Raw genomic sequence first — 16,647 nt, forward strand, 5'->3', positions numbered from 1 at the left:
TAGGTTTGCCTTGAAATTTTTTTTTCAATCTTATTTCCAATGTAACAACTGCACAGAAATTTCACTTTGGTCCGAGTCACAGGTCAAAATAAGGTGGGAGAGCAATGAAGAACAGCTAGTCCTATAAGAAGAGGGGAAGAATCGATGGAGATACCCAGAGTTCAGAGCCGCAGAAACATACAGGCTGATGCAGAGAAGACTACAAGGGAGAATAAAAGACAAGAGGACTTGCAGCCAGAAAGAACAGGAGGAAGGCCAGAGAATCACACCATCCCCAGGAAAAGGCAAGTCTATCTGATTGGGGGCTCCCTACTAAAAAGAACAGATAGGCCTGTCACTGAGCTGATTTGGAGAATGGAAGGCTCTGCTGCCTGCTGGGAGCTAAGATACAGGACATGGATCTGAGGCTGAAGAGGATCCTAATGGGAGCAGGAAAGAATCCAGTGATTGTCCTTCATGTGGGAATAAATGATACAGCTAGATTCTCACTGGAATGAAACAAGGGAGACTATGGCAGACTGGGGAAGATGCTTAAGGAAATGGAGGCTCAGGGATTCTATCTGTCCCTAGAGGAGGAGAATGAAGGTGAGATGAGATATGATGATGGTCAACAAATGGCTTAGGAAGTAGTGCTATAGGGTGGGCTTTGGCATGTTACATAATGAAAAATAATGGAGCAAATAGTTAAGAAATCAATTTGCAAACATCTAGAAGATAATAAGGTGATAAGCAACAGTTAGCATGGATTTGTCAAGAACAAATCCTGTCAAACCAACTTTATAGTTTTCTTTGACAGGGTAACAAGCCTTGTGGATAGGGTGGAAGCGGTAGATGTGGTATATCTAGACTTTAGTAAAGCTTTTGATATTATCTCACATGACCTTCTCATAAACTAACTAGGGAAATGCAACCTAGATGGAGCTACCATAAGGTGGGTGCAAAACTGATTGGAAAACCATTCCCAGAGAGTAGTTATCAGTGGTTCACAGTCATGCTGGAAGGCATAACGAATGGGGCCCTGCAGGGATCAGTTCTGGGTCTGGTTCTGTTCAATACCTTCATCAATGATTTACACAGGGGTATAGAGAGTACACTTATAAAAAGTTTGTGGATGATACCAAGCTGGGAGGGGTTGCAAGTGCTTTAGAGGATAGGCTTAAAATTCAAATGAACTGGACAAACTGGAGAAACGATCTGAAGCAAACAGGATGAAATTCAGTAAGGACAAATGAAAAGCACTCCATTTAGGAAGGAACAATCAGTTGCACACATACAAAATGGGAAATGACTGCCTAGGAAGGAGTACTGTGGAAAGGGATGTGGGTCATAGAGGACCATAAGCTAAATATGAATCAACAGTGTGACACTGTTGCAAAAAAAGCGATCATCATTCTGGGATGTATTAGCAAGAGAGAGTGTTGTAAGGAAGGCACGAGAAGTAATTCTTCCACGCTACTCAGGCCTCAGGTGGAGTAGTGTGTCCAGTTCTGGGAGCCATATTTCAGGAAAGATATGGACAAATTGGACAAGGTCCAGAGAAGAGCAATAAAAATGATAAAGGTCTAGACAACATGACCTATAAGGGAAGATTGAAAAAAACTGGGTTTGTTTAGTCTGGAAAAGAGAAGACACAGGGGACATGATAACAGTTTTCAAGTACATAAAATGTTGTTACAAGGAGGGTGGAAAAATCTGTTCTTCTTAATCTCTGAGGATAGGAGAAGCAGCAATAGGCTTAAATTGCAGCAAGGGAGGGTTAGGTTGGACATTAGGAAAACCTTAACTGTCAAGGTGGTTAAGCACTGGAATAAATTGCTTAGGAAGGCTGTGGAATCTCCATCATTGGAGATTTTTAAGAGCAGGCTAGACAAACACCTGTCAAGAATGGTCTAGATAATACTGAGTCCCTGCCATGAGTGCAGAGGACTGGACTAGATTGCCATTCGAGGTCCCTTCCCGTCCTATGATTCTATGTTTGACCACTTGGAGGCATTCATGGACAGAGTACTGTTCTCATGGGATGGACTCCATCTGAATAGGGAGAGAAGTAGACTTCTGGGACGAAGGCTGGCACAACTGATTAACTTGGGAGAGATGGTTGGGCAATGCGTACATAATCTCCACATCTGATTAACATTCAGAGGGAGGAAAATCAAGTAAGAAAGGATATAATGTCGATACCAAAGAAGCTAACAGTCAGATAGGCGATACTGGGAGTAGAATGACTATACTCAACTGGGTGAGAAATGTGGGTGAAACCAAGCAGCAGCAATTAGTATGTTTGTACACTAATGCAAGGAGCTTGGGTAACAAAATGGAGGAACTAGAACTACTGGTGCAGGAAGTGAAATCAGGTATTATAGAGATAAAAGAAACTTGTTGGAATAGCAGTTATGACTGGAGTACAAGTATTGAAGGCTATGTGCTGTTCAGAAAAGAGAGAAATAAAGGCAAAGATGGTGGAGTTGCATTGTACATTAATGATGAAATAGACAGTACAGAAATTAGGAATGACGGAATGGATAAGACAGATTCTGTTTGGGCCAAAATCACTTTGAGGAAGAAAGCTACTAGCTGTTCCCTAGGGCTAGTGCAGGGTTTCTCAAATCTTTTTTTTTTTTTTTTTTTTTTTAAACTGGGACCCCCTCTGAAAATATTTCAGGTTATGATGAGCCCCCTCTCCCCAAAGAAGTGATGATACCCCTTCCATACCATACTTACTCCTGCACTGCTGCTGTCAGAAGTGCTGCCTTCAGATGTGGGCACCCGTCCAGCAGCCACCCCTCTCTGCTCTGCTTTCAGAGCTGGGTAGTTGAAAAGCAGCATTTTCTGGCAGCGTGCCCAGCAGTGAAGACAGTGCTGATGACACAAGCACAGAGGTAAGGGCGACAATACCATACTACCATGCCACCCTTACTTCTGTGCCCTGCTGGTAGCGGCGCTGCTTCAGAGCTGGGTGGCTGGCAATACCATCTCTGAAGGCAGCACAGAAGTAGGGGCAGCAATACCGTGATCCCTCCTGCAATAGGCTTGCAGTCCACTTTTGGGTCAGGACCCCGTTTGAGAAACACTGCGCTGGTGCTTGGGGTATGCTACAGACCCCCAAGATCCAATATGGATATGGATAGAGACCTCTAATGTTTTTAATGAAATAAATACTATAGGGAATAGTGTGGTTATAGGAGACTAACTTCCCAGATACAGATTGAAAGACAAGTGTTATCAATAATAGTAGGGCCCAGATTTTCCTGGATGTGATAGAGGACAGATTTCTTAACTAAATAGATGCTGAACCAACAAGAGGTGATGCCATTTTAGTTTTGGTACTGGTGAGAAGTAGGACTTCATAGAAGAACTGATTGTAGGGGAAAACCTGGGTTTGCGTGATCATGAGCTAATTCAGTTGAAACTAAATGGAAGGATAAACAAAAATAGGTCTGCAGGTAGGGTCCTTTATTTCAAAAGGACTAACTTTAAAAAAAGAGAAGAAAAAGGGAATTAGTTAGGGAGGTGGACTGGACGAAGAACTTAAGGATCTGTATGTGGAGAAGGCATGGATTTACTTTAAGTCAGTTTCTGCAAATTTATCTGAAGCCTGCATCCGGAGCAAGGGGGGTGAAATTCATAAGGAACGGTTGCAGACAAAGCTGAATGAGCAAGCATCTCAAACCAGTGATTAAGAGAAAGCAGACAGCCTACAAGTAATGAAGACTGGATGGATCACTAAGGAAAGCTCTCTCTTGGAAGTCAGAAAGTATACGAATAAAGTGAGAACTGCCAAAAGCCAAGCAGAGTTGGACCTTGCAAGGGGAATTAAAAATAATAGGAAAAGGGTCTATAGCCATATAAATAAAAAAGAAAACAAGGAAAGAAGTGGTACAGCTAAACACTGAGGATGGGATGGAGATTAAAGATAATCCAGGCATAGCCCAACACCTAAACAAATATTTACTCAGTTTTTATAAGGATAATGAAGAACTTAGAAATAATGGCAGGGTGGCTACTCGGAACAAGGATAAAGAGGTAGAAATTACCATATCTGAGGTGCAAGCCATACTCAAATAGTTTAATGGGACTAATTTGGGGGGCCCAGATAATCTCCATCCAAGAATATTAAAGCAACTGGCAGATGAAATTGCAAGCCCAGTAGCAAGGATTTTTAACGAATCTTTAAACTCAGGGGTCATACCCTATGACTGGAGAATTCTTAAAAATAGAAACTATATTAGCAAAGAGAAAAAGGTGATTCGGGAAACTACAGGCCTGTTTGTTTGATCTCAATTGTATGCAATGTCTTGGAACAAATTTTGAAAGAGAAAGTGGTTAAGGACAGAGGTGAACGGTAACTGGGATACAATACAACATGATTTTACAAAATCTAGATCGTGCCAGACCAACCTGATCTCCGTCTTTGAGAAGATAACTGATTTTTTAGACAAAGGAAACGCAGTAGATCTGATCTACCTGGATTTCAGCAAGGCATTTCATACAGTTCCAAATGGGAAATAAATAATTAAATTGGAGAGGATGAGGATTAATATGAATATTAAAAGGTGGATTAGGAACTAGTTAAAGAAGACACTACAATGGGTCCTACTGAAAGTGAACTGTCAAGTTGGAGGGAGTTCCTCAGTCTTGGGACCTATCTTGTTTAACATTTTTATTACTGACCTTGGCAGAAAAAGTGTGTTTGTGCTAATAACATTTGCAGATGAAACAAAGTTGGGAGGTATTTCCATTACAGAGGAGGACCAGACTATCACACAAGATGATCCGGATGACCTTGTAAACTGGAGCAGTAGAAATGGGATGAAATTTAACAGCCCAAATTGCAAGGTCATGCATTTAGGGACTAACAATAAGAATTTCTGCTATAAGCTGGGTGTGTATCAGTTGGAAGTGATAGAAGAGGACAAAGACCTGAGTGTCTTATTTGATCAGGATGACTATGAGCCGTCAATGTGATGCAGTTGAGAAAAAGGCTAATGAAGTCCTAGGGTGCATCAGGGTAGGTATTTCCAGTAGAGATAGAGAACTCTTAGTACCATTACACCAGGCACTGGTGAGACCTTGTCTGGAATACTGTGTGCAGTTCTGGTCTCCCATGTTTAGGAAAGATTAATTGAAACAGGAACAGGCGCAGAGAAGGGCCATTAGGATGATCTGAGGAATGGAAAACCTACCTTATGAGAGGAGACTCAAAGACCTTGGCTTATTTAGGCTAACCAAACAATCATATCTTGGCTTGGGGGAAGATATGATTGCTCTCATCAGAGGGATAAATACCAGGGAGGGTGCTTTAAGTTAAGCACCAATGTGGACACAAGAATAAATGGATATAAAACTGGCCATCAACATGTTTAGGCTTGAAATTAGATGAAGGTTTCTAACCATCAGAGGAGTAAAGTTCTGGAACAGACTTCCAAGGGGAGTACTGGTAGCAAAAAACCTAACTGGTTTAAAGACTGAGCTTGTTCAGTTTATGGTGAGGATGGTATGATGAAACTTCCCACAATGGCATGTAGCTGATCTGCGGCCATGGCTACACTAGCGCTTTACAGCGCTGCAACTTTCGCGCTCAGGGGTGTGAAAAAACACCCCCGAGCGCTGCAAGATACAGTGCTGTAAAGCCTCAGTGTAATCAGTGCCGCAGCGCTGCGAGTGCGGCTCCCAGTGCTGCAAGCTACACCCGTAGAGGATGTGGTTTATGTGCAGCGCTGGGAGAGCTCTCTCCCAGCACTGGCGCTGCAACCACACTCACACTTCGCAGTGCTGCCACGGCAGTGCTCTGAAGTTTCAAGTGTAGCCATACCCTGCATCTGATAGCAGCAAATATCTCCAATGGCTGGTAATGGGCCATTAGATGAGGAGGGCTCTGAGTTACTACAGTGAATTCTTTCCCAGCTGTCTGGTTGATGGGTCTTGCCCACATGGCTCAGGGTCTAACTAATGGCCGCATTCGGGGTCAGGAAGGAATTTTAATACAGATAAGATTGGCAGAGACCCTGTGGGGTTTTCACCTTCCTCTGCAGTATGGGGAACAGGTCATTTGCAGGTTTAAACTAGGATAAATGGTGGATTTTCTATAACTTGAACTCTTTAATTCATTATTTGAGAACTTCAGTAACTCAGCCAGGGGCTAGGGATCTATTACAGGAGTCACGGGTGAGGTTCTGTGACCTGCAATGTGCAGGAGGTCAGACTAGATGATCATGATGGTCTCTTCTGACCTTAAAATTTATGAGGCCATTATCATCCTATGATTTAATTAAACCAACAGGTTGGGGAGTTTCAAATTTGATTCAGGATTATAGAATGTATGCTTGTAAGTATACTCCAAACTGCTGCCAAGGTAAGAGTTGAATTTTTAAAAAAGGGATAGATGTATTTTTTTCTAAAAACTTGTGCTTATGTCCTATACAGGCAGTTTAATTTATAGCTAAGAAAATCCAAAACTGATGACAAATTTATCTGTACATTTACAAAATTCTTGAGATTAAACCATAACACTTTCAGAATACAGACATTTACCTTTTTAACAGGTCCATAGAAGGTGGCATTGAGATCTGCTGAACCCATGTGATGCTGGAGTGTCAGCTGTCGACCACTGTGTTTGGCTAAATAAAATCTATGAGACAATTAAAATGAAAATTTACATATTTATACGGCACATTTTATGCAGATGATCCAAAAGCACTTTATATACATAGAAAATTTTGAACTCTTCAGGATGTACTGTAGTAAGTGTAATGTGTAACAGTTACTCTAACCTTTTTTTTTTTTTTTTTTTTTTTTTTTAAATTGAGGTTAAGGTCTCATCTGAAACAAAAAACCAAGTAGTGAGTTTTCTAGTTTACCCCAAAAAGAACAAAGCAGCTCTTTAATATGCCTTTAAGTATATTTACTGTACCCATTGTTTTAAAAATACAAGGCCTGATTTAATACATACCTTCTAAATACTTCAAAAGCATGTCTGGGGGCTGGAGGGATGTTGCACTTTGGTGTGGCTGACTGAGTAGGCCAGTAGCCTGTTGTGAGAACCCGCACTGTGAGATCAACACCACCTAATGAGACCTACAGCAACATTGGAAGAAGACATCCACCGTTTTAAAACAGGACAGTGTTCTCCACTTCTCCTATGGTATAATTAGACTTTTTTACTTTCCAAAGGCTAAGGAGAAATTGTAGCTGCTATTCTTTCTGAGCTGCACAAATTAAATTCATCCTCTCTGGAGCAGGAGACCAAAAGCTCACATTGTTCCCATATGGTAATTTAAGACTATACAGAGTATGACAATGTAAAAAATGCTATGCAATCGCTCAGTATTCATGATAATAATGCAGTAATTCTGAAATTCCGAGCTTTACAAGGTCAGATGCATTACAGGGTAAAATGTGTCATTTTGCCTTCTGTTTTTATTCTGTTTCCAATACGACTGACTGCATAGGAAAAAAAAAAGTATATGCTGTGTTGCTAGCAATATGAATTGCAAAGTAACAGTTTTTGTACTTGCCCTCTGGCAGAAAAGTATAAGCAACAGTTAGACATTCAACACTAAGCAATACGAGTTTTTTGTGCCATTTCCACTCTGGAGTTTTACAGCAGAAATCATCTGCATATATTTTCCCATTGTTTTATGTAAAGGACTGACTTCTTGCTCAACCTGAAAAAATTATGTGGCTTAACACTTGTTCTCTGAAAGTAGTTAACATAGGTATTCACACAGGTTTGGAACACTCTACAGCTGATGTTCTAAGCTATTATAATGGTCTCATCAGCAGGTGACACATATCTATTTGAAATCCAGGTATGATTGTCAAGAAGTGTCTCAACTGAATTCCACAGTGCCAAACTTATAACTGAGTGTATTGCCAGCTTCCACAGGGAAATGAGGTGGGTTAATGAGGGCTTATGATTAATACCTCCAAAGAACATGCTTATAGGTAAGTAATTTGCTTCTCTTACAAAGAAAAAGTAAGATTATAAACAGATCCAGGTTCTTACAGACTATAAAAACTAATATACAGCATTAGAGTGGATCAGATTAAAGGAAAAAAAGTCACAAATATCACTGGACAAAAAGTAGATGCCTCCCAAGTTAAAGAGCGACACAGCATCCCTGAGAAATATTAAGATTGCTACTTTTATATCAGAAGAATAAAATGCACCTAATACATACATCAGAACTAACATCTAAAGACCTCTTGGGGGGAAATAAGTCAGCTGGGCCACACAATCCAGAAATTGGATTAACAGAGACTGGATGCAAGATAACAATCTAAAACAATATTTTACAAATATACATAAAGAACTGTATTGAGGTTTCTCCAGGGTGAACCAAAGGCCATCCAATGTCAGTGACATGCTTGTGATTTCATGAGCCTTAACATCACACTGATGTTCGGAGAAATGCAGTTAATCATCCATCTAGAGATGGGGAACGTCTACACTGAAGTTAAAAAAATCCCACAGTACCAAGTTTCAGAGCCAGGTCAGTTGACAGGCTTAGGGGACTATGAAATCGCAGTGTGGATATTCAGGCTTAGGCTGCAGCCCAGATTTCTACACTGCAATTTTATAACCCCATACCTTTCACCCCGTGAACACAAGTCAATTGACCTGGGCCAGCCGCAGCTGTGCCATAGGTCTACAATCACAGTGCAGACATACTCTTGAACGTTAACCCAATGCATACAATCAACAAAAAGGTGCATTGAATCGAAATATTTTTATTTGTTCCAGATAATGCCTAGCTTATGAACTGTGGAATCAGAATAGGCATGAGAGTATATGGAAAATATGTTTACTGAATATAGTGGAACTGCAACATTATATCTGGAAAGAAGAGTATGCTTTCTTACTCACTGAATCTTTGAAACATCTTAGTGATAGACAAGAGCTTGAGCTCACTCAGGTTCTCACAGATGCAATGCTAAATATAAAGGGGCAGATATTCGATTTAGAACAAGTTTTAGGAATGTAAAGTCTCATATGACTCCTCTTATCACCAGAATGTGTGTAGCATGGACTAACAGAGGGACAGAGCCTTTCAAGTGTAGAATTGTGCTGCATGACCTCCAAAACCCAAGATTTCAGGTTCATCAATCTGGAAAAGGCCTAAAGTTCTATAATCTTTTGACTTCTTCCACTTTAGTTTCTCAGTGAAAGAAAGTACTGCTGAATCATCATTCCGAATACCTACTAACTCAGTTTTATATCTGTCTCTGAGGCTTTTGGATTCTGAATGGGGAAGAGCTGGCTTGCGACTCTTGTCTAGGAAGGATCACATGCATCTAGTGCACCAACGTTGTTTAAAAAAAGAACACGTTAGGGCTATTAATAGAAACTCTAAAACTTCTTGCACCACAATGGTAAAATGAAGAAAGACTCCTGATTCCTTTCCCAGTGCCATCTTTTATTACAGAATTGTTCTGCTAGAGCAGTGGTTCTTTGCGTATTTGTGAGCTGGCAGTATTTGGAAGCCTGTTAGCATTATTGTCTACTGTATTTCAATTACTGTGAATTTTAAGTTATTAAAAAAAAATCATCACAAAGCACTTTGGACTGCTACAAAAAAAAATAAAAATATGAAGCTTGTAATGCCAAATCACCTATGAAACAAAATGAACACATTCCATAGGTAGTACACCACAAGGCACATCCTCGTTCCTACCAGTATCAGGAATAACAGTCTCCAGAAACTGACCCATGAACTAATAATGATCAAAAGTGAATGAAGTAGTAAAGTCTTGCAGTGTGTTTTATGGAAGGATTAATGTAACCTTCAAGTCACTGCTGTCACAGAGAACGCAGAAACTGATGCACGGTTTTAATGTTTCAAACACCATAAAATGTTTTGTTTACTTGCACTGATGTAACAAACAGGTAGAAACTGCAACTCAAATTATTTTTAAAGAATTAGGAAGGAAACAAATTTTGCTGGTCATATGGTCAATGTATAAAAAGTGCATCATAGGTGACAATCATAGAATATCTGGGTTGGAAGGGACCTCAGGAGGTCATCTAGTCCAAACCCCTTCTCAAAGAAGGACTAATCCCAAACTAAATCATCCCAATCAGGGCTTCGTCAAGCCTGATCTTAAAAATCTCTAGGGAAGGAGATTCCACCAGCTCCCTAGGTAACCCATTCCAGTGCTTCACCACCCTCCTAGTGAAAGAGTTTTTCCTAATATCCAACCTAAACCTCCCCCCTGCAATTTGAGACCATTACTCTCTGTTCCATCATCTGGTACCACTGAGAACAGTCTAGATTTATCCTCTTTGGAACCCCCTTTCAGGTAGCTGAAAGCAGCTATCAAATCCCCCCCCCTCATTCTTCTCTTCTGCAGACTAAACAATCCCAGTTCCCTCAGCCTCTCCTCATAAATCATGTGTTCCAGATCCCTAATCATTTTTGTTGCCCTCCACTGGTCTCTTTCCAATTTTTCTGCATCCTTCTTGTAGTGTGGGGCCCAAAACTGGACACACTACTCCAGATGAGGCCTCACCAATGAGAATAGAGGGGAATTATCACGTTCCTCAATCTGCTGGCAATGCTCCTATTTATACAGCCCAAAACGCTGTTGGCATTCTTGGTAACAAGGGCACACTGTTGACTCATATCCAGCTTCTCATTCACTGTAACCCCTAGGTCCTTTACTGCAGAACTGCTGACTAGCCACTCGGACCCTAGTTTGTAGCAGTGCATGGAATTCTTCCATTCTAAGTACAGGACTCTGCATTTGTCCTTGTTGAACCTCATCATATTTCTTTCGGCTCAGTCCTCCAATTTGTCTAGGTCCCTCTGTATCCTATCCCTACTCTCCAGTGTATCTACCACTCCTCCCAGTTTAGTGTCATCTGCAAACTTGCTGAGGATGCAATCCATGCCATCCTCCAGATTGTTAATGAAGATTTTGAACAAAACTGGCCCCAGGACCGACCCTTGGGGCACTCTGCTAGACACTGGCTGCCCACTAGTTGCCCTTGGTGAATCCATGCTCACTGTTCCTGATGAATTTCCTCTCCTCGAAGTGCTTCAGAAGTGATTCCTTGAGGACCTGCTCCATGAATTTTCCAATAACATTCTAAGATCTAATTCATATACATTCAGATAAACAGAACTAGTAAGACCACCTGTAACAGTGCCAGGTGCAACTCCCAACAGAGTTAGTATTATCAAAATCTCCGCATAAAAATTGGAAACGTTTGTCAAAGTGCTGCCAAATAACTAATTCTGTTGGATGTGCACCAAAGTAGATGGATCTCATACAAAACTTTGACTCCCAAGAGGGCAGACACTCAATTCTGTAGCCTTTAAACACTCCAAGGAATTTCACTTGACCAAAATGAGATAAAAAGAAAGACACTGTGATAGAAAATTTGGAAAAAAAAGTCCTTAATAAAAAAAAAAAATGGAACTGACAGACAATAGGAAGAGTTGCACAAACATGTCTTTAAAAAGTGACATACAAAGTTGTAACTTTAAAGTGGAGCTCATAAGTTCAAACATTAACTGATGATGAAAAATTTACCGTCTATTTGTCTCAACAATAAGTAAGTGTATGCCACCTGCTGGTAAAGCAGTTTAACAGTTCATAAGTTTAGCTACGAAGCTTTTCAAATCTTGTCATGCAGTGGTGTATTGACAAGACTGTATGTCCACTGTAACTATTCCTACTTTTACCAAGCACTAAGTCTATGCAAATACACCGTATAACTTTTACTTAAATTACTACATTATGTTTTCACATAAATTAAAGTTTTGCATGTGTGTGACTCATTTATAGAGGACAGTCCATACAACTATTTAGAACAGTGGTGGGCAAACTGCAGCCTATCAGGGTAATCCGCTGGTGGGCCATGAGACAGTTTGTTTATATCGACGTCCACCTGCAGCTCCCAGTGACCATGGTTCAGCATTCCCGGCCAATCGGAGCTGTGGGAAGCAGTGGCCAGCACATTCCTGCAGCCCGCACCATTTCCCGCAGCTCCCATTGGCCGGGAATGGCGAACTGCGGCCACAGCTGCAGGCGGGCGGCCGTGCCTACGGACGGTCACTGGAAAAACTGTCTCGCGGCCTGCCCATGGGCCGCAGGTTTCCCACCACTGACTTAGAAGAACACTGACGCAGTAAAAGACTCAACAGGACTTAAAGAATAGTAATTTAACTCAATAAAGTAATAAGTCAGGCATCAAACAAATCTCAAGATCAAAATATTTTCAGAGTGGGTAAGAAAAAATGGCAAGGTTAAAAATTTAACTTAAAAAGTTCTGATTTTTTTGAGAGAAGTGAGGGAATGAAGAGTAATGCAGAATCTCTCTAATGTAGGTTGTGTTTATATGTAAAAATAGAAGCACAAGAAAAGATCTGAACGATTCTTACCCCTGTAGCCTGTAGATGTTGCCTGAATTCATCCATTGTTGTGTTTGAGATGCTCATATCCCTGAACATTCCTTCCAGTTTAGATGTGAATTGACATCCACATTCAGTCTACCAAAAAAAAAGTATTTGCTATATTATAATTATAAAATGGATCTGCAAACACTTAAATCCTGAAACACTGGAGTTAGTCACTGAATGTCCCAGACAAACATGGAAAGGACATTCTCTATACTTTTCCTTAACTGAGGCCTGGTCTACACTATGCGTTTAAACCGATTTTAGCAGTGTTAAACTGATTTAACGCTGCACCCGTCCACACTACGAGGCCCTTTATATTGATATAAAGGGCTCTTTAAATCGGTTTCTGTACTCCTCCTCGACGAGAGAAGTAGCGCTAAAATCGGTATTACCATATCGGATTAGGGTTAGTGTGGCCGCAAATAGACGGTATTGGCCTCTGGGCGGTATCCCACAGTGCATCATTGTGACTGCTCTGGACAGCAATCTGAACTCTGATGCACTGGCCAGGTAAACAGGAAAAGCCCAGCAAACTTTTGAATTTCATTTCCTGTTTGCCCAGCGTGGAGCTCTGATCAGCACGGGTGGCGATGCAGTCCCAAATCCAAAAAGAGCTCCAGCATGGGCCGTACAGGAGATACTGGATCTGATCACTGTATGGAGAGACAAATCTGTTCTATCACAGCTCCGTTACAGAAGACGAAATGAGAAAACATTTGAAAAAATGTCCAGGCTATGGCAGACAGAGGCCACAGCACAGTGCTGTGTGACAAGCATAACAGAAAGCCAAAGAATCAAATGGATACTCATGGAGGGAGGGAGGGGGTATTGAGGACTCCAGCTATCCGACAGTCCCCGCAGTCTCCGAAAAGCATTTGCATTCTTGGCTGAGCTCCCAGTGCCTGTAGGGTCAAACACATTGTCTGGGATGTTTCAGGGTATATGTCGTCAATTGACCCGCCTACCCCCCCATGAAAGAAAAGATAAAAAAGTCAAGAAACGATATTTTTCCATGTCATCCTATGTCTACTGCATGCTGCTGGTAGATGTGGTGCTGCAGCAATGAATAGCAGCATCCTCTCCCCTCCCCTCCCCGGTGGCAGATGGTACAATATGACTGCTATCCATCGTAATCATCAGCCTGTGAGTGCTCCTGGCTGGCCTCAGGTGAGGTCGGCCGGGGGCGCCTGGGTAAAAATAGGAATGACTCCGGGTCATTCCTGGTAGATGGTACAGAACGGCTGGTAACCATCCTCATCATAGCAGCTGGGGGCTGAGTTCCATCAGCGCCCCCCCTTTCATGTCTAAAGAAAAGATTCTGTACTGCCTGGACTATCATAGCAGCGGGATGCTGGGCTCCTCTCCCCCCACCATTTAATGTCCTGTCTGGACTATCATAGCAGTTGGAGGCTGCCCCCTCTCATTTTAAATCACTAAAAAGTCAGTGTTTCTTATTCCTGCATTCTTTATTACATCATCACACAAATGGGGGACACTGCCACAGCAGCCCAGAAAGGTTGGAGGAGAAGGGAATCAATAGGTGGGGTTGCTGCAGGGGCACCCCCCGTGAATGGCATACAGCTAATAATTTCTGCGGGATCTGACATGGAGCGGCTGTGCTCTCTGGTTCTCTGATACATTGATTCTCTAGTACACTTGCTCCATATTCTAGGCAGGACTGACTATTTTTAGATAAACCATAAAGGAGGGATTGACTCGGGGAGTCATTCCCATTTTTGTCTTTGCGCCCCAGGCCGACTTCAGCTAAGGCCAGCCAGGAGCACCCATGACAGCAGCAGACGGTACAGAACGATTGATAACCGTCATCTCATCGCCAATTTACAATGGCACAGTAGACGGTACAGAATGACTGGTAACCATCTCTGCGACCTTGCAATGGCAAATGAATGCTGCTGTGTAGCACTGCAGTACCGCCTCTGTCAGCGGCATCCTGCACACATACGGTGACAGTGACAAAAGGCAAAACGGGCTCCATGGTTGCCATGCTATGGTGTCTGCCAGGGCAATCCAGGGAAAAAGAGCGCGAAATGATTGTCTGCCATTGCTTTCACGGAGGAGGGAATTAGTGACGACATTTACCCAGAATCACCCGCGACACTGTTTTTGCATCATCATGCACTGGGATCTCAACCCAGAATTTCAAGGGGCGGGGGAGACTGCAGGAACTATGGGATAGCTACGGGATATCTACCCACAGTGCAACGCTCTGGAAATCGATGCTAGCCTCGGTACATGGACGCACACTGCCGAATTAATGTGCTTAATGTGGCCGCGTGCACTCGACTTTACACAATCTGTTTTACAAAATCGGTTTATGTAAAATCGGAATAATCCTGTAGTGTAGACATACCGAGTTCCACTCCTAGCCCATTTTCAGGTCTTACAAGCGCAGTTCTCTTTTGCATGTGAGGACTGAAGCCTACTCCAATAAATAAGATAAAATCTGTTTTCTCTCATCTCTCCTTACACTTCAGCACTTTAAATACTTCTTTTGAGCATCCATATCTCTTATTGTACAGGACAGTACTGCAAAACTGTCATGAAAATTCACCAGCACAGGGATAAACTTCACCTGTCAATTTACCATGACACTGAAACAAAATCATAATAGTTTATTCATCCATCCAAAAAGTTCATTTGAGCTAGACAAGTAGAGGTTCTTTTAAGGATGCTATAGGTTATGAAGTGAGATTACTGAAAATTTTAGGAACCCATGGTACTGAGTGTAAGGGAAGTAAAGGAAACTATAAGGTAAGTTTGTTTTCAGATATTAGTATGATATCACCATTACAATGCATATGAGTGAAAGGAGGATTCATACAGAAGAAATAATACTTGGTACCTACCAAAGAACCTTTCACCAAAAGGACCTCAAAGTGTTTTAGGTGGTTAAGTATTACTGGCATTTAAAAGGTGAGACTATTTTGATACAGAAATGGTAAGCATCTTTTGCGAAGTTACACAGTATGTCAGTGGAAACGTTAGGAATAAGATCAAGGTGAAACTCCTGGTTTCAAACCACTAGATCACACTGCCTCACTGGAAGATATTTCATAGAGCCACCCGCCTCTCCCAAAAAGTTCAATATTCTGAAATGCCCTCCCACCCAACGTGGGACATTCAACTCTCATTTTGTAGTAGCATTTCTTTTTTCTGACAGATAATCTTTAACAATAGAAATAAAGCGGGTTAGTGTTTTCTGTATCTATTAAAAACTTTAATTTGGTATTTAAATGAGTATATTGTAATCAGTTTCATGCCAACTAAATATTTATTAAAAGAAAAAGAAATAAAGGAATAAAACTCAATTTAAGAACAGTTTGAAGGAGCTAAGTTGTGTGCTAGTAGCTATCTTACCTTTAATTTAGATATCATATTTTTCTCAGAGTCATCTGAAACACTCTTGTTTGTAAGAAGTCTTCTTGCCAAGTGCTGTTTATAGTAACGTTCAAAAACATCTTTCTCTTGCATAAACCTAAACAGAACCATTGCCTTATCCAATATAGTCTCTACTTCTTGCTCCGTTAGCTATAAAATAAAGAAACAATTAATTTGCTATTTTTAGTCTCTGAGTACATATTTCTTATACAACCAAAAGTAATGGAAAAGTAATCTACAGTCAGCACACACAACCAACCAATACTGTCATACAATCCAGTTACACATCCAGGACAAAGTTAGGCCTGCTCTACACTAGAAAATTAGGTCGGTTTAACTACATCAGTCAGTGATAAAAAAATGCACACCCAAGCAGACCTAAGATCCTTTGTTGACAGCACTAGATTGATGGAAGAATTCTTCCACCTCTCAGGGAGGTAGATTACCTATACCAAAGGACAACCCCACCCGTTGGCATATGTAGTGTCCACACTAAAGTTTTAAGTATAGACAAGCCCTTCGACCAGCTTGTACCCATGATAAAGTATGGAAATACTAATGCTAAAATGTCTCATTTAATTGGATTTAGCTGCTTCATCCTTAAGGGTTTCCTCACCACCACTATGGCAAATTAAAGACTCTCTTTTTATGATTCATACTATCAACGCAATTTGCACCCTTAATTAGTATTCCATTCCGCCTGTGGGAAGTATGATTGCAGATGGGCAGAAGTAGGACCATTGCGGTAGCAAAATGGCCAAAGGGCAGGGCAGTCATATCATGCGAAGAAGAAAACCCAGTAGTATGAAAATGGAGAAGAGACAATGAGGAGGGGAAAAGCTGT

General features: G+C 41.3%; 1 protein-coding gene across 1 annotated transcript in view; it reads right to left on the reverse strand.

The window, feature by feature from the left end:
- The window catches only part of CUL3 (cullin 3), a 117,291-nt gene that overhangs the window by 20,558 nt on the left and 80,086 nt on the right, over window positions 1-16,647 (reverse strand). The window contains exons 9-12 of the mRNA XM_050964025.1: window positions 15,783-15,953; window positions 12,387-12,494; window positions 6,950-7,074; window positions 6,532-6,628 (exon numbers count right to left, since the gene is read on the reverse strand). Coding sequence (XP_050819982.1) covers window positions 6,532-6,628; window positions 6,950-7,074; window positions 12,387-12,494; window positions 15,783-15,953 — 501 coding nt within the window. The remainder of the gene's footprint in view (window positions 1-6,531; window positions 6,629-6,949; window positions 7,075-12,386; window positions 12,495-15,782; window positions 15,954-16,647) is intronic.

The sequence above is a fragment of the Gopherus flavomarginatus genome, chromosome 8, assembly GCF_025201925.1.
Source record: "Gopherus flavomarginatus isolate rGopFla2 chromosome 8, rGopFla2.mat.asm, whole genome shotgun sequence".
Lineage (NCBI taxonomy): Eukaryota > Metazoa > Chordata > Testudines > Testudinidae > Gopherus > Gopherus flavomarginatus.